This window comes from Prionailurus bengalensis, chromosome B1, assembly GCF_016509475.1.
Source record: "Prionailurus bengalensis isolate Pbe53 chromosome B1, Fcat_Pben_1.1_paternal_pri, whole genome shotgun sequence".
Lineage (NCBI taxonomy): Eukaryota > Metazoa > Chordata > Mammalia > Carnivora > Felidae > Prionailurus > Prionailurus bengalensis.
The window spans coordinates 170596309-170620535 of record NC_057344.1 but is presented as its reverse complement, the minus strand read 5'-3'; the positions used below and the strand labels follow the sequence as shown (position 1 = coordinate 170620535).

Genomic DNA, 24227 nt, shown 5'->3' with positions numbered 1-24227 from the left:
TTCCACATTTCTGGTGGCAGTTAGCAACTCTTTTACTGAATACAGCAACCATCTAAGTGGCCCTGGCTGTAGGAAATGACAGAGGTTTCCTCAGCTGTATTTAATGATAAAAATCATCACGCTAGGTCCGTGCTAACCAAGGCGTCCACAGAAGAGAAAATTAAATCTGTAATAATAGATATAAAATAATGGCTTACAGAATTTATAGAATGGCTAGGGGTGGAATCATTAATAGCAGTCCTGTCTGCCTGTTGATAATGTCTCCACAACTTTACAAAGTTATCAGAACTGAAACCAGTTTTTCATTTAGTATCTTAAAATGGTATTCCCTACCCACCTAACCAGTGAACACTATTATATCCCCAGGCACATGTAAACACTAGAAGTGCGAAGACTAAAGTTGATTAAACATGGGCTAACATTAAAAATGTTACCAAAAAATGGTCAACATTTGACTTTCAGATTCTTTTCGTTTTATGAAAAAGTGAAACCAAGTTATAAAATTTGATCACTGTATTAAAATAAAATTATAAGACAAACACTTTAACGTAGAGCATTTGTCATTACACAGACATCTAGTATTAATCACTGCAATAGTTAGTAAATGCTGCCACGGGCCAACACACAAAATCATTAAGAGTTCACGCACTGTTGATGCCTGATGAACTTTCCACTGTTCTTGTGTGCATGAACCATTTCATAGCCCCACACACCGAAGAATGAGATTCTGAATGTATAGAGTGGGGCTCAGGAATCTGTGACAGATGGTCTGCTATGTTTCACACTACTGCATAGAGAGCTACAAATAGCACATTTTTCAAGAGAATAGGTCCAAAAAGTTTTCATAGATAAGAATCCCACCTGCATCAGCTTGGTATCATGTCCGGTGTAGACAACTATTCCATGAACCCACTGTGTGTTTCTCAACTGGGCGCCTCGAAGAAGAATCTGATCTGCTCCCAGGGGGACAGTGCTAGGACAGATCATGTTGTGACATTAGAAACACTTTCTAAAATGCTTAAGAATTCTATAGTTATTACATAGTTCCAACAAAGGTTCTGTTATTAAAATAACCCTTCTCACATATTCACTTTATTTTTAGAAAAGAAGTAATTTTCCTACCAGTAAGAATAATTTTCTTACCCAAGGACAGCTGGAAGGAAGCATTCCAGTTGCTTCTCCTTAGCACCAAACCAGCCATTTCCTACAACTTCATTATCCAAGACAGTAGGCAGTATTTTAGAACTCAGAGGTTAATTTTCAAACCTATTTTAGACTCTTCCTGATTTAGTAAGTCTGTTTAGGTTTCTAAGATGTTTGGAAGTGGTGAGATTAGGGGATCTGCTCCCCTCCCACACCTAATTAAAAACAGCTTTGTGCATAATAAAAGTCCAAATAATATACAAGGCAAGGTAAATACATAGATCTCATCATCCACTTGCATTGCCACCCCTGCCCTGCAGAGGTTAAGTCCCTGTATTTAAAATCTCTAGGATAATTTATCATATTCGAATATCAATTATCTAAGAACTATGAATAAGTTTCCAATAAATGGTAAGCATCTAATGTTTTAAAACATTCCTCTGAAATGACAGCAAATTGAAGGTATCTATTCCATCTAATTTAAAACACATTTTTCATGAATAAAGGCCAACTTGAGTCTTTTGCAAGTTCTTTGTAAAACTATCCACACTGGTAAGTTGTTGGTTGACACAACCTTACACAGAGAGGTACAAGCTATCAGAGATATAGTGGGATTCTTGATGGAGATGTACTACACAAAATGTAATGGCTTAAGGATTTCTATCACTAGGTCTTCATTTTAGGAAAAAAAGCAAGAAAGAAATGTCAAATATAAAGAAAAATACATTAAAAAAAACAACCTGGAAAAAGAAGGCAACAGTTGGTCCAAGTAAAGTCTCCGGAGAACCCAGAACTTCTTACAGAACTTCTTTGCCAGCAGAGGGCAAAGTGAGGTTGAGTCTTGCATTCCTGGTGGGCTTTCATGGTCTGTTAGGTGGCTAAAGCTAGTAGCAGCTTGGGCCTTAGACCTTCTTTCAAGAACTGCCCAACGATCACTGGCTCAGGTGACATCAGTTCAGGTCATAACAGCATCTGAAGGCCTCTACTTAAATAAGCCTTTAAGAAACGGTGTATGCCAATTTAGAAAAAGACTACAGTATCTATAATTCTCATTCTTTCTGTAAACAGCATGCTTTTCAGACCCAGCTGGAAGGGAAACCTTTGTGTATATGTCTCAAGATGTTTCAGAGTTGGGAGGGGACCTTAGGCCTAAAGCACGTTTCCAAGAAATTCTTGGGAAGCTGCTAGCCTATACTTGAAGCATGTAAGTGCCAACCATTCCTCACACATACAATGAGGTACAATAGGACAACTGTCACCTTGGCATTTGTGGTATGGATTGATTGGAATTAGGTACAAACTCTTCAAAAACAAACAAAAATACTCCTTTTCAATTATGAAGATTCAACATAAGTTAGTTATTACTACATTTCATCAGAGGTGGAATTCCAAAGCTTCTGGCATTAGACAATGACCCTCATCCTTAATAATGGAATCAAAGTACACATGTTCCAAATAAAGGGGCTCCAAGAGCTCTGGGTAATCACTGTAAAAGTCAAATGTGCCACAATATGAAGGTATTGAAAATCTGTTTCCACCTTTCATACATATTAAAGCTTATTGTATAAATTCTATCTTACCCAAAGTCTTGGCACTATCGTATAGTTTCTCTTTCACTGCATTGATTTGCTTGGCATTGATTTCATGGGGAACTGATAAGAAGTGGAAGTTGGCCAGTTAGGAATGTCAGACTACAGAAACATTACTTATATAAGTGGCCAACTCTATTATTAGTCTATAACCATATGTTCACTCTGTGAGGTCACTCTGCGCAAATTTTAGAATATATAATTCATGAATTACAGGAAAGCTTTTGGTGGATCTGAATGAGGATGACAGTTTAGGGTATATCTTACATGTTCTTTAGAATTCAAACACTGTAATAATGCAATTATAAAATAATGAAGGCACTGATAATCTCTCAGGCTGGTGGAATGACTAGTGCATTTAGCTGGCCACTACCTATACCTGGGGGTAGAGGAGACAGAGGAGAAGGAAAGCGAGGGCAAGAGGAAGAAGTGGCAGATGGGAGAGACCCTACCCTTCCTTGCCAGGTTCTGCTCCATTTCTGCTCCCTTTTCTAACAAACCTCCTTGAAAAGGCTGTCTACACTTGGTATTTTCAACTCCTCTTCTTCCACTATCTCAGACTCACTTCATCAGGCTCTGCCTGCTCTAACCAAGCTCAAGGATATCGACTTGCTAAACGGAACTGTTAATTCTCAGCCTCATTGTGCTTGACCAACAGCAACATCTGACCTATGTCTGTCACTCCCTTTGCCTTGGTAGACTTTCCTCACTCCATCTCGGCTTTCTTCCTATCAACCTGATTTTGGTTTCTTTGGCTGGTCTCTCCGTTTTCCCAACCTTAATGTTGCAGTCTTAGGATAGTCCTTGGGACTCCTCACCTTTCTCTCCATACCCTTTCAGCTTCAGTGATTTCTTCCACTTCCATGGCTTTAATTATCTATGCCAACTATTCCCAAATTTATCTCATGACCCAGACTTCTATCCCAAGCTCTAGGCTTATATATTCATTTGCCTCCCTGACACAAACTTATTTGGCCCAAAACTGAACCGCTGATATCCCCTCTAAAAACCCTCCAATGGATCACCATTTCACTCAGAGTAACACTCTACAATAGCCTTCAAAGCCTTGCATGGTCTGGCTTCCTCTTATTCCCCTACCCTTCTTTTATTACTCTTTCTTGGTAACTCTACTTCAACCACGCTGTCCTCCCTGAAATTTCATACCTACTCCAGGCACATTCCCACTTTAAAATGATGCAATAAATACAACTAATAATTTGCGCTGCCTATTCCTTCTGTCTGGAATTCTCTCCCTCCAGATGTATAAATGGCTAACTTACTCTCCTCCTACTCACAGGCCTCAAATGTTACCTGATGAATGAGGCTTCCTACAACCATTCTAACTCAAAAGTGATTTGCTCTCAAGGACACCCAATCTGCCTTGTCCTGGGCTATTTTTTTTTTTTTTCAAAGCATTTATCACTTTCTAACCTAGAACAGAATTTTCTTATTTATCATTTGTTGTCTATTTGCCCTTTCCTTACTGCAAGAAAGTAAGCTCACAAGGGCGGGCATATTTATCTCTTTTGTTCACTGCAGTCTCCTGCTCCATCTCTGTACTTAGCCTACCTAGCCCACTGGGGGCTTGAGAAATACTGGTTGAATCTATGAAGAGAGAGACAGGAAAGAGAAGTGGGAAAGAATGAAGGGTAGAAAGGATGTAACAGTAAAGATAACTGTAGATGATAACACGGCCTAGAAAAGAGCATATGGAATTATACAGAGAAGACAAGAAAGACAAGAAATTATCCAGTACAGTCAACTCCTTGTGGATAGAATCTGATATCTTTGAGGCACCTAGAGATCACAGGAAAGGACCCAAGCCATGGAGATTGCAGATAGGCCTATGACATTAAGTATTCTGGCCAAAGAATATGCCACTAATTAATGTGCCACAAGCCTGGCATATCCCTGAAAATATCCAATTGTCATCTTGAGGAACTCTTCAGTTGTACCATATGCATGGAGTTAAGAGCTAACATTTCTGCAAAAAGACTCTTGGTAGAAGTAACACAGAAATACTTAAGAAGAGGTTTTGAGTGTTCAAACTTAGAGCATGAGAAAATAATATGCACCCAGGCTTGGAAAACACTCAGCAATACACTGAGATGCAGTGAATTCTGTTTTTTGTTTTGTTTTGTTTTTTATGTTTATTTTTGAGAGAGGGAGACACAGAGCATGAGCAGGGGAGGGGCAGAGAGAGAGGGAGACACAGAATCTGAAGCAGGATCCAGGCTCTGAGCTGTCAGCACAGAGCCTGACGTGGAGCTTGAACCCAGGAACTGTGAGATCATGACCTGAGCTGAAGTTGGACGCTTAACTGACTGAGCCACCCAGGCACTCCTGAATTCTGGGTTCTTATAAAGACCAATTTTACATACCTATGTCCATCAAGCCTTATGTTTCCAACAAAATCGTACAGATGTCTGTTTGGACTTTCACACTCGATTCTGCCAGAAATTCTCATCAAACTGTCAATGTCTTTTATATCTGATGTTGCTGGTAAGCCCTGTTTAGAAATTTTTTAAAAAGCAAAAGAGTATATTAATTGCATTGTGTGCAGGAGGAGGGGGGATTCTGAATTCATCTCAGTCTTAGGATCTAAGAGGTCCCACTATTTTATAAGCAAGTCTCCTCCCTTACACAATACTGTTTGTCAAATCATAATTAAGGGTCACCTTCCTCTCTACTTGAACACAAGAATAGGGTAGCTTTTGTGAAAGATCTAAAACATACTTGAGACTATTAACTTGACTGCAAAGATATTTTGAAGTCCTCAAAGAACTGTGTTTCCAAAAATAAAATTAATATTTAGCATTACACAGTCTGCCTGCTGAATCTCAAAAAGAGAATGCAAAATAAATAGAACTATGTCCAAAGAGAATCGTTACATTTCTTTTCTGTTAGTCCGCTGAGAAGGAAAACTCAAAAATAGTTCCTCCCTCTGGCCAACTAGCTTCTACTGGCTGGCAGTGAACAGGACCCCGCTTCCTAGGGCACTCTGAGTTCAGGTGCCCTGATGACCTAATTCCATCACATCCCAAACTTCTCACTTGTCATTTCCATCATCCCCCTAGAACCCCAGAGAGTACATTTTTAAAAGTCTCCTCCTTAAAAAGACCGTTGCTTTCTATAGGAGATGGTATGAGAAGCAAATACAGAAATCCTAACTATTCCCTGAGATTAGTGAGACTTTTAGAACAGCAATGGAAACTATGCCTTTTCGATACAGCAAAGCCAAATAATAATTTGGGCCAGGCGAATGGGGACGATTAAATACGCGAACACATGTCAAAGTACTTAGAACTACTAAAATTATCATCATCGGGCTGTTGGCTATTACATGAAATATTAAAAATGTTACAAATAATATCTGTGTGATGGACTATATTTAATCAGGCAAGTAAATCTGAGTCTTCATCTCAGTCAAAGACACCTCTTCATAGTGGCTCAGCAAGAAAGTATTTGCAATTAGATAGTCACTTCAATTCAAGACAACACCAGAAATAAAGCTCTTGATTCCGTGTAATAAATCAGTAAAAATTACATAAACCTGTATTAGATCTTACCTGCCTAATTTTCAGGTTTGTTTCACCATCTAAGTTGGATGTTTCAATGTAGCACATGGCCTGGGGCTCACTGTTATTTAAAATTGAAAAGCAGAGAGATTTAGTGGGGGAAGAAAAGCAAAATAATAACTTATTTAAATGCTTAGACTCACTGAAGCCTTTTGTTTTAAACAAAGCTTTAGTCGTCTAGTTTCATGATGATTTCCATTCTAAGTGCTAAATGCTGGGAGGCAGAACCCATGCGTCACAACTCATGGATCAGCTTTTCAGCTAGAACGACCACAAAGCAATTTCCTGATGCCAATCAGTACTGATCTTCAAGCTAATGTGGATGATTAGATTTGTCATGTGATACTTAAATTGCTCATCCATAACGACACGACACAGACTGTATCTGAAATGTAAAAGCAGTTTTGTGTCCAGCTTTATCTTTAGCTCAAAAATAGCAAGTGAGATTTCATGCTTGTAGCCCATGTATAAATTGGTTAAGGAAAGTGATTAGAAAATTCCAGATTGCTGCTTCTATAAACTTTCAGTGACTACCTTTTAAGAAAAGATGAACAGGATCATATGAACCATAATATTTAAATTTTAAGGCTACTTTTAAAAACTGTGTGAGATTTTACAATGGAAGTAGCTATATACTTTAGATACATACTTCTGTTTTTGTTTTTTTCTGCTCCTGTTCTCTTTCTTAAGGTTATTTCAGAGATTCTTGTGGCAGAAAAAGCTAAAACTAAAACCAGCCAACTTGGCCATATTGCTCCTTGACCTGCACCTAGGAGGCCCATTTCATGGGTCCCCACCAGAATGTGTTTGGAAAAGTTTAGTGAGTGGTGGCTGGCAGAAGGGATGCACATTCTCCAGCATTATCACAGGTACTACATCCTGGACTGTGTATATCCTTTCCCTTCACAATCTGACTTTATGTGCCCAGCAAGTATAGACAGGTGAGTCTGTCATCTAATTGTATCCTCAAGTGTAAGGAAAAACGTTCTGAAGTTAAATCAATCTCATTAGCACTTGGTTACACAATAAGCCTTGGTAACATCATGGAAGTATAAATGTAATCTCTGATAAGCATATGTATTCAAAGTTAGAATGGAAAAAGTTTGTCAGTTACAAATACCTGAATCTTCCAATCAACTTCCAATTTGTACATGTGCAAAACACATTATTTCAAGTTTCAGAAATGGGCAGGTAGCTTAGTTTTGTGGCCTGGAGATTTGTGAAAATTGCTGAAACATACGGTCAATGATCAAATATTTTACAGATTCATTTTAATGTAACTTTGCAAGTTCTTCAATTCACTCAGTGGATTTTTTTTTCTCCCATAAGGGCTTATATTTTTTTCCCAACTGGAGAAATTTTTCAGTATTTATATTTTCGCTCTATTATATTCAACATATCATCTATCCAACATTTAACTTGGCTCTAGTAACTGCTAATTTGTAACTTATATATACATTTGAAACATAAATGGCTTATGAAATTTTAAAACATATCTTCCGACAATATAGAAGCATGGTGACAGATGTTAGGTGAACAATGCAGATTCCATAGTTTGCCAGTAAAATGCATTAAAATATTACTGATCAATATGTCCAAGGCCATTCTCACATTAAAATGAGACTACTATTCTATCTTTTTTTTCACAAAGCAATTTTTCTAGGACTTTACGTGACTAGGAAGTTAAAAAGTTAAACGGCTGACTTCTATTTGAAGTGGGGCAAATAAAATATGCATCCGAATTCAGAACATTCTTAATCCCTTAAGACAGCTGTTACTGAAGCAGTTCTTAATAGTGTTATGAAAAAGCAGCAAGAAGTTTTACATAAGGGATCATGCTACATAATAAATATTTCAGCAAATTATGGTGACATCCAAACGCAAGCTACAGTCAGAGAGGCAAAGCAGGCTTTTTGATTAGTAAGTGGAAAGATGAAACAAGATGCATATCACAATACAGACACTGGTAGACGGCTGAACTTTACCATGGGAACATGCACTTTGCCACTAGTAACAAGTGGGATAAAAACTGATCCCAAAGCATGCGGTACAAAATGTACAACATCCAGCTTTGTGCAGGGGGTCCTCTGTAAACCCTATACAAGCCCAAATTATAGTCATAATTGCTGAAGGGATTCTACAGAACTCACAGTAAGTTTCAAATATAAGAATAAGGCAAAATTTCAATGACTTCATTTCATGAAAAGCTTAACACTGTTCAAAACAGTATCCTGGAGAGGTATTAAATTCAGCCTCGGTATTTAGGCATGTTGTTAAATATGGATATATATTAATGATGCACAGGAAATTAAAATCTACCTTTACTGGCATGCCTCATGAACTCCTATTGAGAACAATAGGAGCTGAATCTTCCCACCTGAGGGACAAACAGCATCCAATGTTGCCTTCATAAAAGGCCTTTAAAACATTTGTGAAATGTCTATCTCCAAGAAGTATAAAAATTTTTGTGTTTTACAGGAAGAGACATAGAACTCAACCATCTTTGGGTGTAATTGTTCTCTGCTGTAGGGTGAGGATCCACATACACACATCCTGTACGACTCAGTGGTTCTAACCTTGAGGACAGGCTGATGAGATCTGCTGGGAGATGTTCCCCATTGGTCACTTTCACTATTTCCCCTACTGCCACCTACAGGTCCCAGTTTAAAATAATTGAAACGGAAAAAAAAAATGAAAAACAGAAAAAAGAAGAACCAAACAAATGGACAAAAGAGACAGAAAGTTTGAAATTATTATAGAAAATAATCCATGTTAATAAAAATGTCTAATGTCCATTTTTTCAAAATTTATTTTGATCAGGTCTAAAGGCACAAGAAAATGTGAAATATTAAAGGATTACTCAATTTGAAGCCCAATTTTCAATTTTTAATGTGGAAACTTTTGCTCCTTCTTTAAAGTTTATTCACAAGACTGTCTTCTCAAAAACAAAATTTTATACAGTTACTTTATCTTACAGATTTTCCTTTCTCCAATTCCTCACTCTCACGCCATCTAGTGTATGACCACTCCTACCCAAGAAGGAAAGAACTGTGGGAACAATTCTTTGAAAAACCAAGTATATTAGTCCTCTCCACCACCATCCCCAATACACTTAAAAAAAATATTAGAAATTTTCTGATTCTGAAACATTTTGAAAGTTAACTGCATACATATCATTACCTTTAATGCAAAGCTGTAAAGACATGGGTTTTAGGAAGTTAGAAGGCATAACCGCAGCCTTTTGAGTTGTTCAATAATTCATTAAGTCTTGGTGATGCATTGTTTTAACAGGGTAATAAGCCTTTGAACCCAGGAGAAGTTTTTCAGAGAGGGTATGAAATAGACATGCCAGGAACCTGTGTGGACTTGAATGAACAGCTTGAGTTATTTTACTCTATATTTTACTTTCTAAACTTATACATGTATTTGTTATAAACTAAAACTTGTTTCTTCAAATGGAAGTGAAAAATCAATGAAACACAGTAACTTTCAACAATGTTCATGCTTTATTTTCAAACTACCTCAGAAAGGGTGCACTATTAGTAATTAATAATTGAAAATATTTGGAAATTAAAATGTTACAAACTGTTGTTTATGTTTATTGTTAAACAATGCTCATCTGTAGGTGAGAATCACCATGTCCTTATTCTGATAGTGGACAGTGTGGCATAATTAAGGGATCAGATTAATTAGGGATTAAATATTCCCACCTTGACTTAGTCGTTAGGTAAAGTTAAATGGGAAAAATAAGACTTGAAGTCAAAGTTACGCTTCCTGTTAAATGAGGACACAAACTTCTACCTATTTGTTAAGGTTAATGTACATTCACAAGAGTAGTGCAAAACTTTTTGAGAAAAAACAACCCTGAAAGGTGGCACTTTGCCACTGGGATATAAATACTTAATGGAAGAAGCTTTATACTTTGAGTCCTACTGAATAACTAAATGCAATGAGTCACACAATCTTTTAAGAAGTAATAATCTTTGGAGGAAGTTAATCTCTGTGGCTGCTATAGTAAGATATAGAAACTATTGGGGCACCTGGCTGGCTTAGTTGGTGAAACATGAGACTTGATCTTGGGGTTGTGAGTTTGAGCCCTACGTTGGGTGTAGAGATTACTTAAAAATCTTTAAAAAAAAAAAGATAGAAACTATTTCCATCTACCATATCTATAGTTATACTACAGTATCTGTGAGACACCAGTGAGTGTTTTTAACGTTGAGGAAATAACTCCTGTAAAAATGCTCCAAACTTTAAAAAAAGTATGAGCACAGAGCTTTCTGGGAGTTTCTGGGGGTGGATAGAGGCTGATGAAAAGTATTTTTTAAAACTTTCAATTCAAAATTATGTATAAAGTCAGGGCAATATAGTCAAGTATCTTCATGCTTTGGAGCATACGAAAAATAAAAAGTGTAATTAATGGTACACATACATGATATTCTCTATGGTAAATTATGTCTCTCTGATAGGCGTAATCAGGAAAACACGATTACTTTCTTAAATTGCTGGAATGCTGTATTATCACTTTGAACTTTGACCATTTAGATGGTCAGTCATCCACTACATTTATCAAACTTTTATTTAGTACCACCGAGTGCCCATTGTTCTGTTGGCTAGGCATTCTTACAACTTAAATAAATAAAAACTTACTGAATCTAAAGAAGAAGGAGAATCAGGGAATATCAGAGTTTCATCATCTACTCCCTCTTCCTCACTTTAAAAGATGTGAAATCAAGGCCTGGGAGATGAAGTCTTTTGTTCAAAATCACCAAGCCAGGGTAAGAATCCTGATTTCCTGTCTCCTAGGCAGAGTGTTCTCTAGTACCTGATGCCATCTGGTATGTTGAGGCAGTGACAGCAAGCTCAACCGTTAAACTCATTCTCACACAGCCACATGTGGACCAGTACCTCTACTTCAGTTTTAGAAACTGACCCTAATTAAAGCTATGAGCAAAGAAAATTAGTAACGAAAAGGCTGATTTAGAAACCCATTAATTTAAATTTTTCCAGAAATAAAATCTATAGGTGACACAAAAATCTCCCAGCTATAAAGTATGAAAGTACAACTACCTACAGTACTTCAACTACCCATAGACTTATTTCTATAAATATCTGGAGAACTTTTTGCTCGGTTAAGTGTCACTAACTTGTTATAAATCCAATCACTTTAAATAATGACCTGATTAAATAGATTTTGAAAAAAGGACACTGTCCATATTTATATGTGGATTTTACAAATAAAACTGTCCAAGGAAATGATGATAAACAACCTCTAAGATATTAAAAAACATTTTTCTTAATTTATATTAGGACCAGTTTTACAGTTTTTAAACCCCAAACCATTTGAAAACCACATTCTTTAAAAGGTAACGGTGCCATATGTTCTGAATACTAATTCATGACTGTCTTAAATATGAATAAAACAAAAATTATCTAAATTCAGTCATGGAAAGAATTTAAAAGAGCAAAATACTTCAATTTTTTTTGTTGTTGTTGTTGGAAGAGTATGGCGTTTCAAAAGGTATGACGACAAAAAAGAAATCATTCATCCATTTTCTTGCACTAATGTCCCATAAAGATCAAGAAAGTTTGGAGGGATATATTAATGCATCATAGAAGAATTTATCATGAACAAGGACTGCAAGATAAAAATCAATAGAACCCCATCCCTGTATGATATAAAATAAACAACAGGAAATCTCATGAGTTAGTGGTCCACACACAAGGATCTGGATGTAGCCAGAGAGAGAGCAGACTTCTAACTGTAATGATAACTTTTGAATTACACAGGATAGTACCTATCACTTATTCTATATGGCAAATAAGAAAGAGTCCATTAAGTCCAATCAATTTTTTAATGTTTAATTCAAAATCATTAGAGAGGTTTGAAATTCTTCGTTTATTCCTTATTTCCTTGGAGAAATCACAAGGTCAATGCAGGGTAGAGAAACCATCCTCTACACTGTTTGAGCATCAGTAGGTAATCTCTACCTTGATGAGAGAAGTACAGTGTCAGCAGGTATATACTCTTTGCCTTTTATTATAACTATATCTCCAACATTTACCTGAAAGAAAACTGGGAATTGGTTAATTATATGCATTGAAAGATAGTTACAAATATACAACCCACTGTATTTAAGCATAGAACACAGTAAAAAATGGTTACTGGCAAACAAGAACCACTTATCTTCACAAAACGGCATAAAATGATCTAGGAGTGAGGCCAAGAATGGGACAGTCCTTTAAAATATGAACACTGTATCTTTTTTTTCCAACTACAGGGCTTAGCTTAATAAATCCATCCATTTTATCCACTGACATCTCAATTTCTCACATTCTCTATGACATAAAAATAAAAAGGAGGAATTTACCAAAGGTGATCTTTACCCTGCTTAAGGAAATCTCAGTGCAACTGGAAAAGCTACCTACCATATGTATGATCATTATTCCTCATGATGGTCTTATAAAATAGGTTTTGATTATAATTTACAGTTTAGAGAGGGAAAAAAAGAGAGTCTTATTAGCTTCTAAGTTATTTCCCTAAGATCACAGTGAGAGGAAGAGGTTAGACTCAAACCCTTATCTGACTGGCTGCAAAGCTTGATTTTGCGTAAGTAAATATAGTAAATCTATGTTGTATTTTATTTTATTTACTTTTTTTTTTATTAAAAAAATTTTTTTTAACGTTTATTTATTTTTGAGACAGAGAGAGACAGAGCATGAACGGGGGAGGGGCAGAGAGAGAGGGAGACACAGAATCGGAAACAGGCTCCAGGCTCTGAGCCATCAGCCCAGAGCCCGACGCGGGGCTCGAACTCCCGGACCGCGAGATCGTGACCTGGCTGAAGTCGGACGCTCAACCGACTGCGCCACCTAGGCGCCCCTATGTTGTATTTTAAATTAAAAAAAAAAAAACAGCTTAATATCTTCCTGGCTTTTCTACCCAGTAGCATTTTTGTGAACATGTCCTAAAGACACATTAAAGATATAATAAGCCCAGAAACTTTCTAGAGGTGATTTAAGTGATATAGTGTCATAGAGTTTTGAGCAAACATTAGGACTCCAACTAAGTCACAACTGGACCAAGTTACACTGATAACCACTCTCATTAGATCACGAAAGTGCCATGTTAGGAGCCAAATAAACCTCCAAATAAGCTTCAATACTTAATCAAGAGAAGAAAAGTCTTTTTTTGTTATTGTTAAAGCCTTTTTGTTCTTTCCTCTCTCAACTTTTTCTTGAACCCTAAAATAACACTTTATTGGATGGGGGGAGGAGAGAATTGTGTCCTCAGTAGGAATCACAATAAGAAATTATTGCAGAGTCAGACCACTGTGGTTACTTTATATGCCGGGGGAGGAAGTTAGGCAAGGTTGGAGGGGGTCTTCTCGTGTATGGTATGTATGTTGGCTATCCAGGTAGGGAAGCTCCGATTCAAGGGAGATTTTAGCTGAAATCTGAATGATTGGAAACGGACAAATTTCCAGGGACGTTGGAATCAAACACACCAACCCCCAAAAAAGGGGAAGTAACAAAACCCCAGCAAGTATAGGTGTAAACAGGCCCGTTATGTGTTGTGATCGTACTCTGATAGCACCCAAGATCAAGAAGTATAAGGTCAATGGAGCTACAGCATTTGGAGAGAATGTTACCCAGGCTACCATTTAAATGTTCTTTAATCTCCTATTGCATGTTAATGTTTGCTACCCAATCAGACTATATGCTTCATAAAATCGAATAGTTGTCCACATTATAGTGTAAGAGTTTAACAGTCAGACTTACAAAAATCCCTTACTGATCCCACTGCTTTCCCACATCTTTATTCATTGTTAAAACAAAAGCATGGCTTGTGGTCATTCAACTGAGGACTGAAAGAAACTATTAGCACCTTACACGGTATGAAGTAGTTACTCAGGGGCCTGTGAAAACCAAAGGCTTACCACCGAGAGCTAAAGCAGTTCTTGCAGTACTATGAGGACAGCAGGGAACTTACCTGCCCCCTCGTTATGATGCCTGTTTTAGGTCGCTTCTCAAACACGACCAAGCACCTCTCTTTCTTTTTTTGGTTTTGCATTCCTAATGTGGCATTCCCCCTTTCCAGCCTAGTGTGTGCATAAGATTAATGGACAGAAGAGAAAGTCAAGTTGGTACAAATTCCTTGACCACATGTTCTCAGTGGAGGAACATCATGACAGAGCACTTAGTTCCCCAAATGCTGATGTTAAGGAAATATTCAGGGCTTTAGACCATCACCTTGAGCCTTCTCAAGTCATTGACATTCATACCTACAACTGAGGATTATGTAAAAGAGTAAGTTTATCAAACTGTAATGGACTGATTTAGAATCTTTGTCCAATTACAGACCCCAGCATATTAATATTTTTACTAAGGAATTTTTGGAGACATAAATTCTAAATCCAAACAAAAGCATTTCATGCTGGAAACTTCATGTCTTAAAGCAGCTTTAGGGAGTGACCTGTACACCTGCAAAAAGCCCACCACTCCATACTTCTCTACAAAGCCAGGAGAATGTGCTGAGTCTAAGATCCCTCCTAAATTCTCCACCTGCAACTATCTCCAAAACCTGTGAACAATTTCAGCTGCATCTCAATTTGAAGAACTAGACTTTGCGGTCAGGGCCATGGAAGGCAGTAGCTTACACGTCAAGAGTGGAGATGCAGTACCTTGTATAGGGCTTTGTCACTGCAATACTTGCTTTGGAAGTCAGACAGTTTAACATTGTGCAACAGAGAAAAGTCTTCTATTAATGTCTGAGAGCTGAAGTGTGCCCATCTGTGAATGACTGGACGTATGCTGTGCAAAACTGTAGGTCCTCTGAGGACAATTAAAAGGTAGCCGCAGTAGCCACACATTTAGAAAAACAAAGAAATCAAGTCCTGAAAGAAAGCCCCATTAGCGCCGCTAAGGGTAATATGCTTATTGTATTACCCTGGCATGAGGATCAGACTCTTGGTTTCAGTTTATTGATTTTATTTTTAATTGCACAAAATGTGACATAAGCTAAAGAGAAGACTTGTCCCACAACCTGGCTAACCCAACAAGCAAGGCTGCTTGCCTGTCTACTCAGTGTTCAATAAACCATTTTTACATAGTTGACATCTTAGCGTAAATGCCTCTGTTCTTCTCACCTATGATTATATTTCACGACACAGGGACCCTCATATGTCTTGCTTGCTGTTCACTGCTTGGCACATACACTCAATAAATATTTGCTGAATGAATGGTATAAAATCTTTCTATGATGCCACAGTATTTGAAATTACAGCTTTTACTTATCACAAAATATGCCCGAGTGTAGAATGTTGTAATTTAAAAAACATTTTCCCAGGGCACCTGGGTGGCTCAGTCAGTTGGGTGTCTGACTTTGGCTCAGGTCATGATCTCACAGTTCGTGGGTTTGAGCCCCATGTCGGGCTCTGTGCTGACAGATCAGAGCCTGGATCCTGCTTCGGATTCTGTGTCTCCCTCTCTCTCTGCCCCTCCCCTGATCACTCTCTGTCTCTGTCTCTCTCAAAAATAAAGGTTAAAAAAAAAATTAAAAAACACTTTCCCTACTGGTGGATATCCACATTAGTCTACCTTTTCATTGTTATAAAAAATGTTACAATAAATATTTTTATGCATGTACAGGTTTTTTCCTCTACTTAATCATTATTTTCTCAGGTTAAATTCCCAGAATCCCCTTTTTATGATTCTCAATATGAAGACCTAAATTATTAATCCACAATAGTATGTGAATGAAATACTTCATAGAACAAAAAATCTTAAGTAACGTAGAACTATAGCAAATGAGACACCAATATTGCTTAAATTTGCAACTTTCATAACTAGGTTGATATTACACTGAATCTGGTTGCTTATTACAGATCTTGCTTATTGCCAACTTTTATTTCCTATTTATATAACAATTTCAATCTTTTGTCCTATTTGGTGCAACTATTTTTCCCTATTGTGCCTAATTATTTGTAGTGGCTTTTGCTGTGCATTTTTAAAAAAATTTATAGGATCAAATTCCAGACAGCTTGAGATCTTGCTCTTCTCCAAATATTTCTTAAAGTCTTTATTCTCTTTGTATGTTTTTCAAGACCAACATTTTAACATTTAAGCCAGCTGGAATTTATTTTAGCATGGGATGTGACTTAGATATAAACTACATTATTTCTTGAAACTTGCAAGTTGGTGATTTCCAACATCATTTATTAAATAATTATTTTATTAATGATTCTTTGCCCTCTTTATTAAATATTAAATGGGCTTTATTTCAGGGCATCCTAGTCCCTTTTCTTCTAGTCTATTTTACTCTATTTATCAATGCCTATTTTGGCAACAGAACCATACTATCTTAATAACTTCTGCTCTCCATTTTACTCATCCTTGCACACAGCTCATTTTCCCAAAAGATTCTTCTATTTTCTTGACTGTTTCTTTTTGAAATTAAGATGAATAATTTTAGTCAACTCTTTTTTTTTTTAAATTTTTTTTTTCAACGTTTATTTTTGGGACAGAAAGAGACAGAGCATGAATGGGGGAGGGGCAGAGAGAGAGGGAGACACAGAATCGGAAACAGGCTCCAGGCTCTGAGCCATCAGCCCAGAGCCCGAGGCGGGGCTCGAACTCACGGACCGCAAGATCGTGACCTGGCTGAAGTCGGAGGCTTAACTGACTGCGCCACCCAGGCGCCCCTCTAACGTTAATTTCTTATTGAGAGACAGAGAGAAACAGAGTGTGAGCAGGGGAGGGGGCAGAGAGAGAGGGGGAGACACAGAATCCGAAGCAGGCTCCAGGCTCCGAGCCATCAGCCCAGAGCCTGACGCGGGGCTCGAACTCACGGACCGCGAGATCGTGACCTGGCTGAAGTTGGACGCTCAACCGACTGCGCCACCCAGGCGCCCCAATTTAGTCAACTCTTGAGGAAAAAGTAATAATTTCCCTGGGATTATATTGCACCAATACTTTGGAACAACTGGTACTTTTGGTTTTGCTAGGAATTTGACATAATTGCCCATTTATGTCAATCCTTAACACCTAAAAAGCTTTGATGTTGTCTTTACAAAGGTCATATACATATCTTAAATTTATTTGTAAGCATCTCACATGCCACTGGGAATGAGATCTTTCATTGTATTTTTCTAATTTGATATCTCCAACAAAAGAAATGCTGTTAATTTTTGAGTATTTATCTTGAATTCATCATTGAACCAACTTTTAAAAATTCTAGTTAATTAAGTATCTAATACAAATTATTAAGTAACATCAGTTCATGCTGGCTGGGTAACTTCTGGCAACACTTTAAATTTTATTCCTCTGCTTCTCTAAGTGGGATGCGCAGGGAGGGTGTGGCACTGATCTCCAAGACAACAAAGAATGCTAACATTATGGGTAATCATGGGCTGCTGATTTCTTGTCTGTGAAAAACTGAGTTACAGTAATTCATTCAATCTTGAAATAATGGAAAAAAAAAGACATCAGTAAAATAAGACATTGTAATAGGCTAATTTTAGAGGAAAGTCATGCATGCTTATCTCCTGACTTTATGACTGCTTACTTTGGATTAGATGGTAAGAAACTGATATATCAATTTATTAAGAAACGTGTCTAAGCTAATTACTATGACAAACCTAGTAAATGATACACATTTATAATACAATTCAATTCGTCATACTTGATTACATCCTACCAATCTTCTAAAATGTTTAAATCCACAAGTGCCAAAGAAGAGCAAAAGGAAACTTCTTTTGAAGCAATTTTTTGAGCTTTTTCATTTTTTTATTGTGCTTCTCTGAGCGATGACTATGACAGGACTAAGGAAAGCACAGTCAACGTATTTTCCTCTTTGTTACTTTTATGTCAAAGACCAGAGAAAGTAGTGAGTTTTTAAACATGCAGGAAGGGAGATGTCAGTCTTTATTTTGGCCACTGATTTAAAATGAGAAAAATGCAGTCAACTGAGAGGGAATTTGTTCCCTGCAGAGACACAAGGTGACTATGAACATCACAGGGCAGGATTAAGGGAATGGCCTTTAAGCTGCTGGGAAATACTGGAAGGCAAGTAACCAGCTGAGTGGGACACCTAAGCTGTTCCTAGCAATCTCAGAGAACAAAATCCCCCAGGTAGAGTGGCTTTGCCTCCAAAAGTCTTTCACCAAGTTATAAAGGTTCTTCGCTTGCGAATAGAGTTAGACTCTAGTTAGACTAGAGTTAATGGTCTTCCAGGACTAAGGGAGAACTAGTAGCAATTGCTTACCTTTTGAAACTGAGGTCTTAAAAGCACTTAGATAACACATGTTAAATGATGACTCAACTCACTAACTGCCATGTTACATGTCCTGTGAGCGTGTTAACCTCTCGAGACTATGGAATTGATTTCCAGTTCATTAGAAAATGATGTTTAGGTTAGTAAGTTTTTTTTTTTTTTTTTTTTTTTTAAGGAACTCTAATTCTTAGTTTTGCTTGGACAGTAGATGATTAAAGCAAAAAGTTTCAACACAAAACAGTTCATGGTTAAATGAAATCTATGAAAAACAGTACTCAAAATATACTATGAAAAACAAAGAATTCCAAATATTACTTTTAAAGTCTTTCTAGCATATTTCAGAATTAAATGAGAGTGACTAAAGACTCCATGTATGTTTACAACATTAATTACTAAACAGCTTTCGTATCAGAATTCATGACATTTGTTTACATCACACACAAAAATTGTATCTATTAGAGTACACATTGATGCACTTCTTCTGGAACAAAATAAAAATCAATGCATACCTTTTCCCAGTGCACAATTTCCCAAGCACCATTTCTCAAAACTGGAAAAAGAAAAGGTGACATTTTTAGAAACATTTTTACTACTTATTAAAAGCCTGCTTCTGAGGCAATGATCATTTTAAATGGACAGCTTCAAAAAATGAACCAGCAGCAATTTTTATAGATTTTAAAATTAATTATAACAGCAAAGATGGTATAAAATTACACAAAGAATTAAAAAAACAACCCATGCACATTTTAGATCCCACAATAAAACATTACTAGCAGAGGGTAATCTCACTGGTGCTCAAGGGCTTTCTTGAGCACAAAGAAGAATTACAGGCTGGAGGAGAAAGCCACACAAATGATGTGAAAAGGGAGTGACAAGCTAAAAGAGCATTTCAGAAGCCATACAGTAGCAATGTTTAAAAAAAAAAAGAAAGGGTTTACAGGCACAGAAGAAACAGATTTCACATTGGTTAGTAAAAATTTAACACATAAACAGATAAAGAATTTGCGCCTTTAGTTTTCTAATAGTGCAAAATTGCGTAAGTTTCCATATTTGGTTTACTGAGAAGAAATGAAAGAAGAGACTACTATTAAATTATGATAGAGGGATACTTTATTACTGTCTTATTACTGCTTCACAGCAGTAACATTGCTCAGTACATCTTTTTTCATCCCCAGTATGTGTCTGTGGCATAATATTGAATATACCAATAGACACTAAAAGATAAAATAAAAAAAAAAACAGTAAAGATAATAATGCAAGGTAGAAAGTACAGCACTTAGTACTTAAGGAATAGGTCAAGGTCAGCCAACAAATTATCCCCACAGTAAACTGCATGAGGGCAAAGCCAGTATTTGCACCATTTAATAATATTCCCTGGAAACAGCACAGTCCCTGGTGCAAAGGAGCTACTCAGTAAATATATGCAGGAGAAATAATTGATCGGTACAAAACTTTAGATTCAGATTCTTTTGATGTTAGAAAAGTTGAAACCTGAGCCCTCTGAGGTAAATCACAATGATAATAACCTCCAAAACGTTAAACAGCAAAAACAGCATTAGTCACATACCAACAGGTCTTGCAGTCAGTATTACGATATAAATCAGTTTAATGTAAATACAATCTTTTTTGCTTTTCAAAATTCCCTGAACACAAGGCTGTGTCTTATTCATTTTCTCATGGTACCTCACAGCACTCCTAGTAAGACACTCAAATGTTTGTTAAAGAAATGAATAAGTCCAACAATGAATATCCTACAGTGCATTTTGGTGAATCCATTTCATTAAATTAAAACAATAATAATTCCACGTTGAAGAGCTAACACTAAAATATTTCCAGTACAATTTCTATAACTATATGACCAAGTTAAAGTTCCAATTTTTACAATATCGTACAGTTATGGGTCAAGGATCTGAACTGCAGGCATCCAAAAGTGATCACTACATTCTAATACAAAACTCTAATGCCCGCAGAGTTTATCAAACTGATCCCAGGACTACACCTGCTCCTTAATGCTGTTCCCTGAGTACAAGCGGGTCAGGGCATGAGACAGAGTAAAAGGCCATGGGTACATATGTCGTCTGTCACTGCTTAGCAGTGTCTTTCTCACAATTAGTTGTTACAAAGAATAAAGAATAAATGAGAGGGCTCTGCCTTTTAATGGCTTAATCCAGTAGCTGCAATGTAGTAAGTACACTTCTCAACAAAGACAGCTAGCCAAGTGCTGCTCAAATCAACTACAACTAAGATTAACTGACACTGCATAATGGGGTCAAATTTACAGTATTTTAAATTAGAAAAATATTATTCAACAGCAGCCAGAGTCCTTTACTGCCATTTAGTTTCTTCTGATCTATCTCATATTGCAGTACTTGGGTTTTTAAAAAAAATCAGTGCCCAGTATTTCTAGGATTGAAATTTGGCATGAAAATGAAGACTTCAGCTTATCTGGAAAGCTCAGAAGGTCACTCAATTCCCGCCTGAGCCTCGAACAGAGCAGTGGCCACCTTTCTCCATGGGGCTCACCACATTCATGGTTTCCTGTGTTCTCATACCCAGCCTGCTTCCCTTATTTAGGGCAACTGCCTGGCTCATGCCTACGAGGTTTTCTTTTATTAACTGAGGTATAACAAAATGTACAGATCTTAAGTGTTCAATGAGTTTTGAAAACTGTAAACACCTGTGAATCTATTACTCATCACAACATATAAAACTTCAGAAAGATCCCTCACGCTCTTTTACAATCCATCCCTCCATCTCTAGAGGCAAATATAAATTAGTCACCATAGATTAGTCTTACATTTCGTATACATGGACTCATACAGTATGTGTGTATCTGAGATTCTATCTGTAAGTGACGAATCATTAAATTCTACACCTGAAACTAATATTATACTGTATGTTAACTAACTGCAATTTAAATAAAAATCTGGAGAAAAAAAAATATATTTCTCCTTAAAGTGAAAATTGAAAAAAAAAAGATTTTACATTTTCCTAATTAAAGTAACATGGTGCGGTACTAGATAGATTTCTAGACTCTGTATTTATTTTACTGATCAATTTGCATATCTTCACAATACATGGCATCTTGATTATTGTAACTTTATGGCAAGTTTTGACATTAAGTAAATCTTCTATTTTGTTCTTTTTTTATATAGTTTTGGCTATTCTACGTCCTTTGCATTTCCACATAAATTTTAGAATCAAATCATTAATTCTTAAAACAATACCTCCTGAGATTTCTGATGTGGGGCTTGAGTCTTTCAATCCCTGGACAACCTCTATCTCTGTATTTATTTACATCTTCATTAATTTTTCTCAGATTTGTTTTTGTAGGTTACCGTATAGGAGTCTTTCATTAGATTTATCTATTGATATTTGATAACTTTTTCTTATATTGTAAATGGTATATTTACTTCATTTCCCACTGGTCACTGGTAGTCTATAGAAATGAATTAAAGTTTCATATAATGACCTTGCTATCTGGTAATTTTGTTAAATTCACTTATTAGTTTAGATAAGGTTTTCTCACTGTTTTGGTAGCAATACTTTTAAGAAACTTAAATTCTTCTGATTAGTGATGCTATATTGTTGTTTGAGGTGGTTTTATTGTTCTCATATGCCTCACTGTTCATCTCTTTATTTTTAAAATCTCTTCTACTCTTATGTAAAAAAAAATCACTGAAAATTAGGAAGACGTTTTACTACTAAAAGTTTCCTGTTGATTCTATGTCTTGAGCATCTCCAATTCTGCATCTCCTCCACCATCACCAACACCAGCACCCCTACTTGAAGCAACCATCATGTGCCCCCAGCTAGAGGTCTGCATTAGCCTCACCATTAGTTTCCCACATTCACTCTTGATCTCTTTCAAATTTAGTGTCTATAGCATAGCTATAATAACTATATATAATGATTATCTATATTTGTACAAGTATGGATTATTATGTATCAGTCCACATATCCTTACATACACACAAATATATATATATTTATATATATAAGCGATATATATTTGTACATATTTTATGTATTATGTTATTTATATATTATATACTTTATATATTTATATATATTATATATTTATATATTTTATATATTTATATACACATATATTTATATATTTATACATATTATATATATTTACATATATTTAATATACATATAAATATATATGTAATATACATATACAATATACATATAAACGATTAGGTCACCCCTTGCTCAAAACTCTTCAACTGGCTCCCCTTGGTTCATAAAACAAGTCCAAACATCTAGAAGGCCTTTGATTAACAGCTCCTGTCTAGTCAACCACCACCTCCCGTAGCTCCCTCTGCCCCTCCTCATACCCTGTGGTGAAAGCAACATGCTGTTTCCTGCCTCAAATCCTTTGCACATTTCCGTGACTGGAACCTTCCTTCCCTCCATCCTCACCTAGGTAACACCTACATAAGTTCCAGATCTCAGCTTTAACACAACTTTTCAAGGGACATTTCATGACACCCACTCCTTTACCACTCCCCTCAAGTCCAAATAAGCTTCCTGCACTTTTCCTTCAGAGTATTAAGGCAGTTTTACTATGTATTTAGTTGAGAGACAATTTATGTAAGGGCCATCTCCTGCCCAAGGCTGTAAGAGCTGTGACAATGGGAACATTTTCTATTCTGTTCACTGCTGAATACCCCGTGTTACAAAAGAGTGATACAAAGGCACTCAGTGAATACTTGCTGGATGGAAAGCTGGATTCACTAATGTGTTTGGGACCATATGAAGCCTCAGTAATAGTTACATAGATTTACTAAAGATACAACCCTGCCTCCCCAGTAAATCCCATGTTAAAAACAACATATACCCAATGTTTACAAAAGAGCTATATGACAAAACACGTTGGTAATTCCTCAGAAAGTTAAGCACATAGCTACCATATGACTCAGAAATTCCACACCTAAGTATGTATCTAAGAGAACTGAAAACATATGTTCACATAAAAGCTTGTACACAAATGTTTATTGTAACATTATTCATTCATAATACCCAAAAAGTAGAAACCACCCAAATGCCCATAAATTAATGAGTGGTTGAATGAAATGGGGCACATCCACATGATGGAATATTATTGAGCCATAAAAAGGAACGAAATGCTGATACATGCTACAGCAAAATGAATCCTGAAGTATGCTTAATGGAAGCCAGACATAAAAGGCCACATATTGTATGATCTGATTTGTATAAAATGTCAAGAATAGATAAATCCATAGATACAGAATGTAGATTAGTGGATGTTGGAGGCTTGTGGAAGAGAGGAGTGGGGATTTAATGCCTATATGTATGGAGTTTCTTTTTGGGGTGATGAGAATATTGTGGAATCAGTGGTGATGGTGTATAACTATAAATACATGAAAAAAACAATGTATACTTGGAAATAATAAATTTATGCTATGTGAATTATAACTCAATAAAAAACAGTTACATTAAACGATGCCAATGAACTCTTTAAACACTTGCTTAAAATAGACTTCTCAGTTTTATAAGTTCCTAAAATGATTCCAGTGTATGGACTATATATATATAGCCAGCGTGAGCAGTTGGAAATGTTTATGTAACCATCGGATGCACTAACATGAGTGTCCTCTGATGTCAGCTCCA

At 36.5% G+C, this 24227-nt stretch overlaps 1 protein-coding gene across 7 annotated transcripts in view; it reads right to left on the bottom strand.

Moving 5' to 3' along the window:
- Positions 1-24227, bottom strand: part of ATP8A1 (ATPase phospholipid transporting 8A1) — a 232601-nt gene that overhangs the window by 153046 nt on the left and 55328 nt on the right. For 3 of the 7 annotated variants that reach the window (XM_043572754.1, XM_043572751.1, XM_043572755.1), the window contains exons 6-10: positions 19094-19134; positions 12302-12375; positions 6302-6371; positions 5114-5241; positions 862-973 (exon numbers count right to left, since the gene is read on the bottom strand). In XM_043572754.1, coding sequence (XP_043428689.1) covers positions 862-973; positions 5114-5241; positions 6302-6371; positions 12302-12375; positions 19094-19134 — 425 coding nt within the window. The other 4 variants (XM_043572752.1, XM_043572753.1, XM_043572756.1 and 1 more) reach the window with 3 other exon arrangements.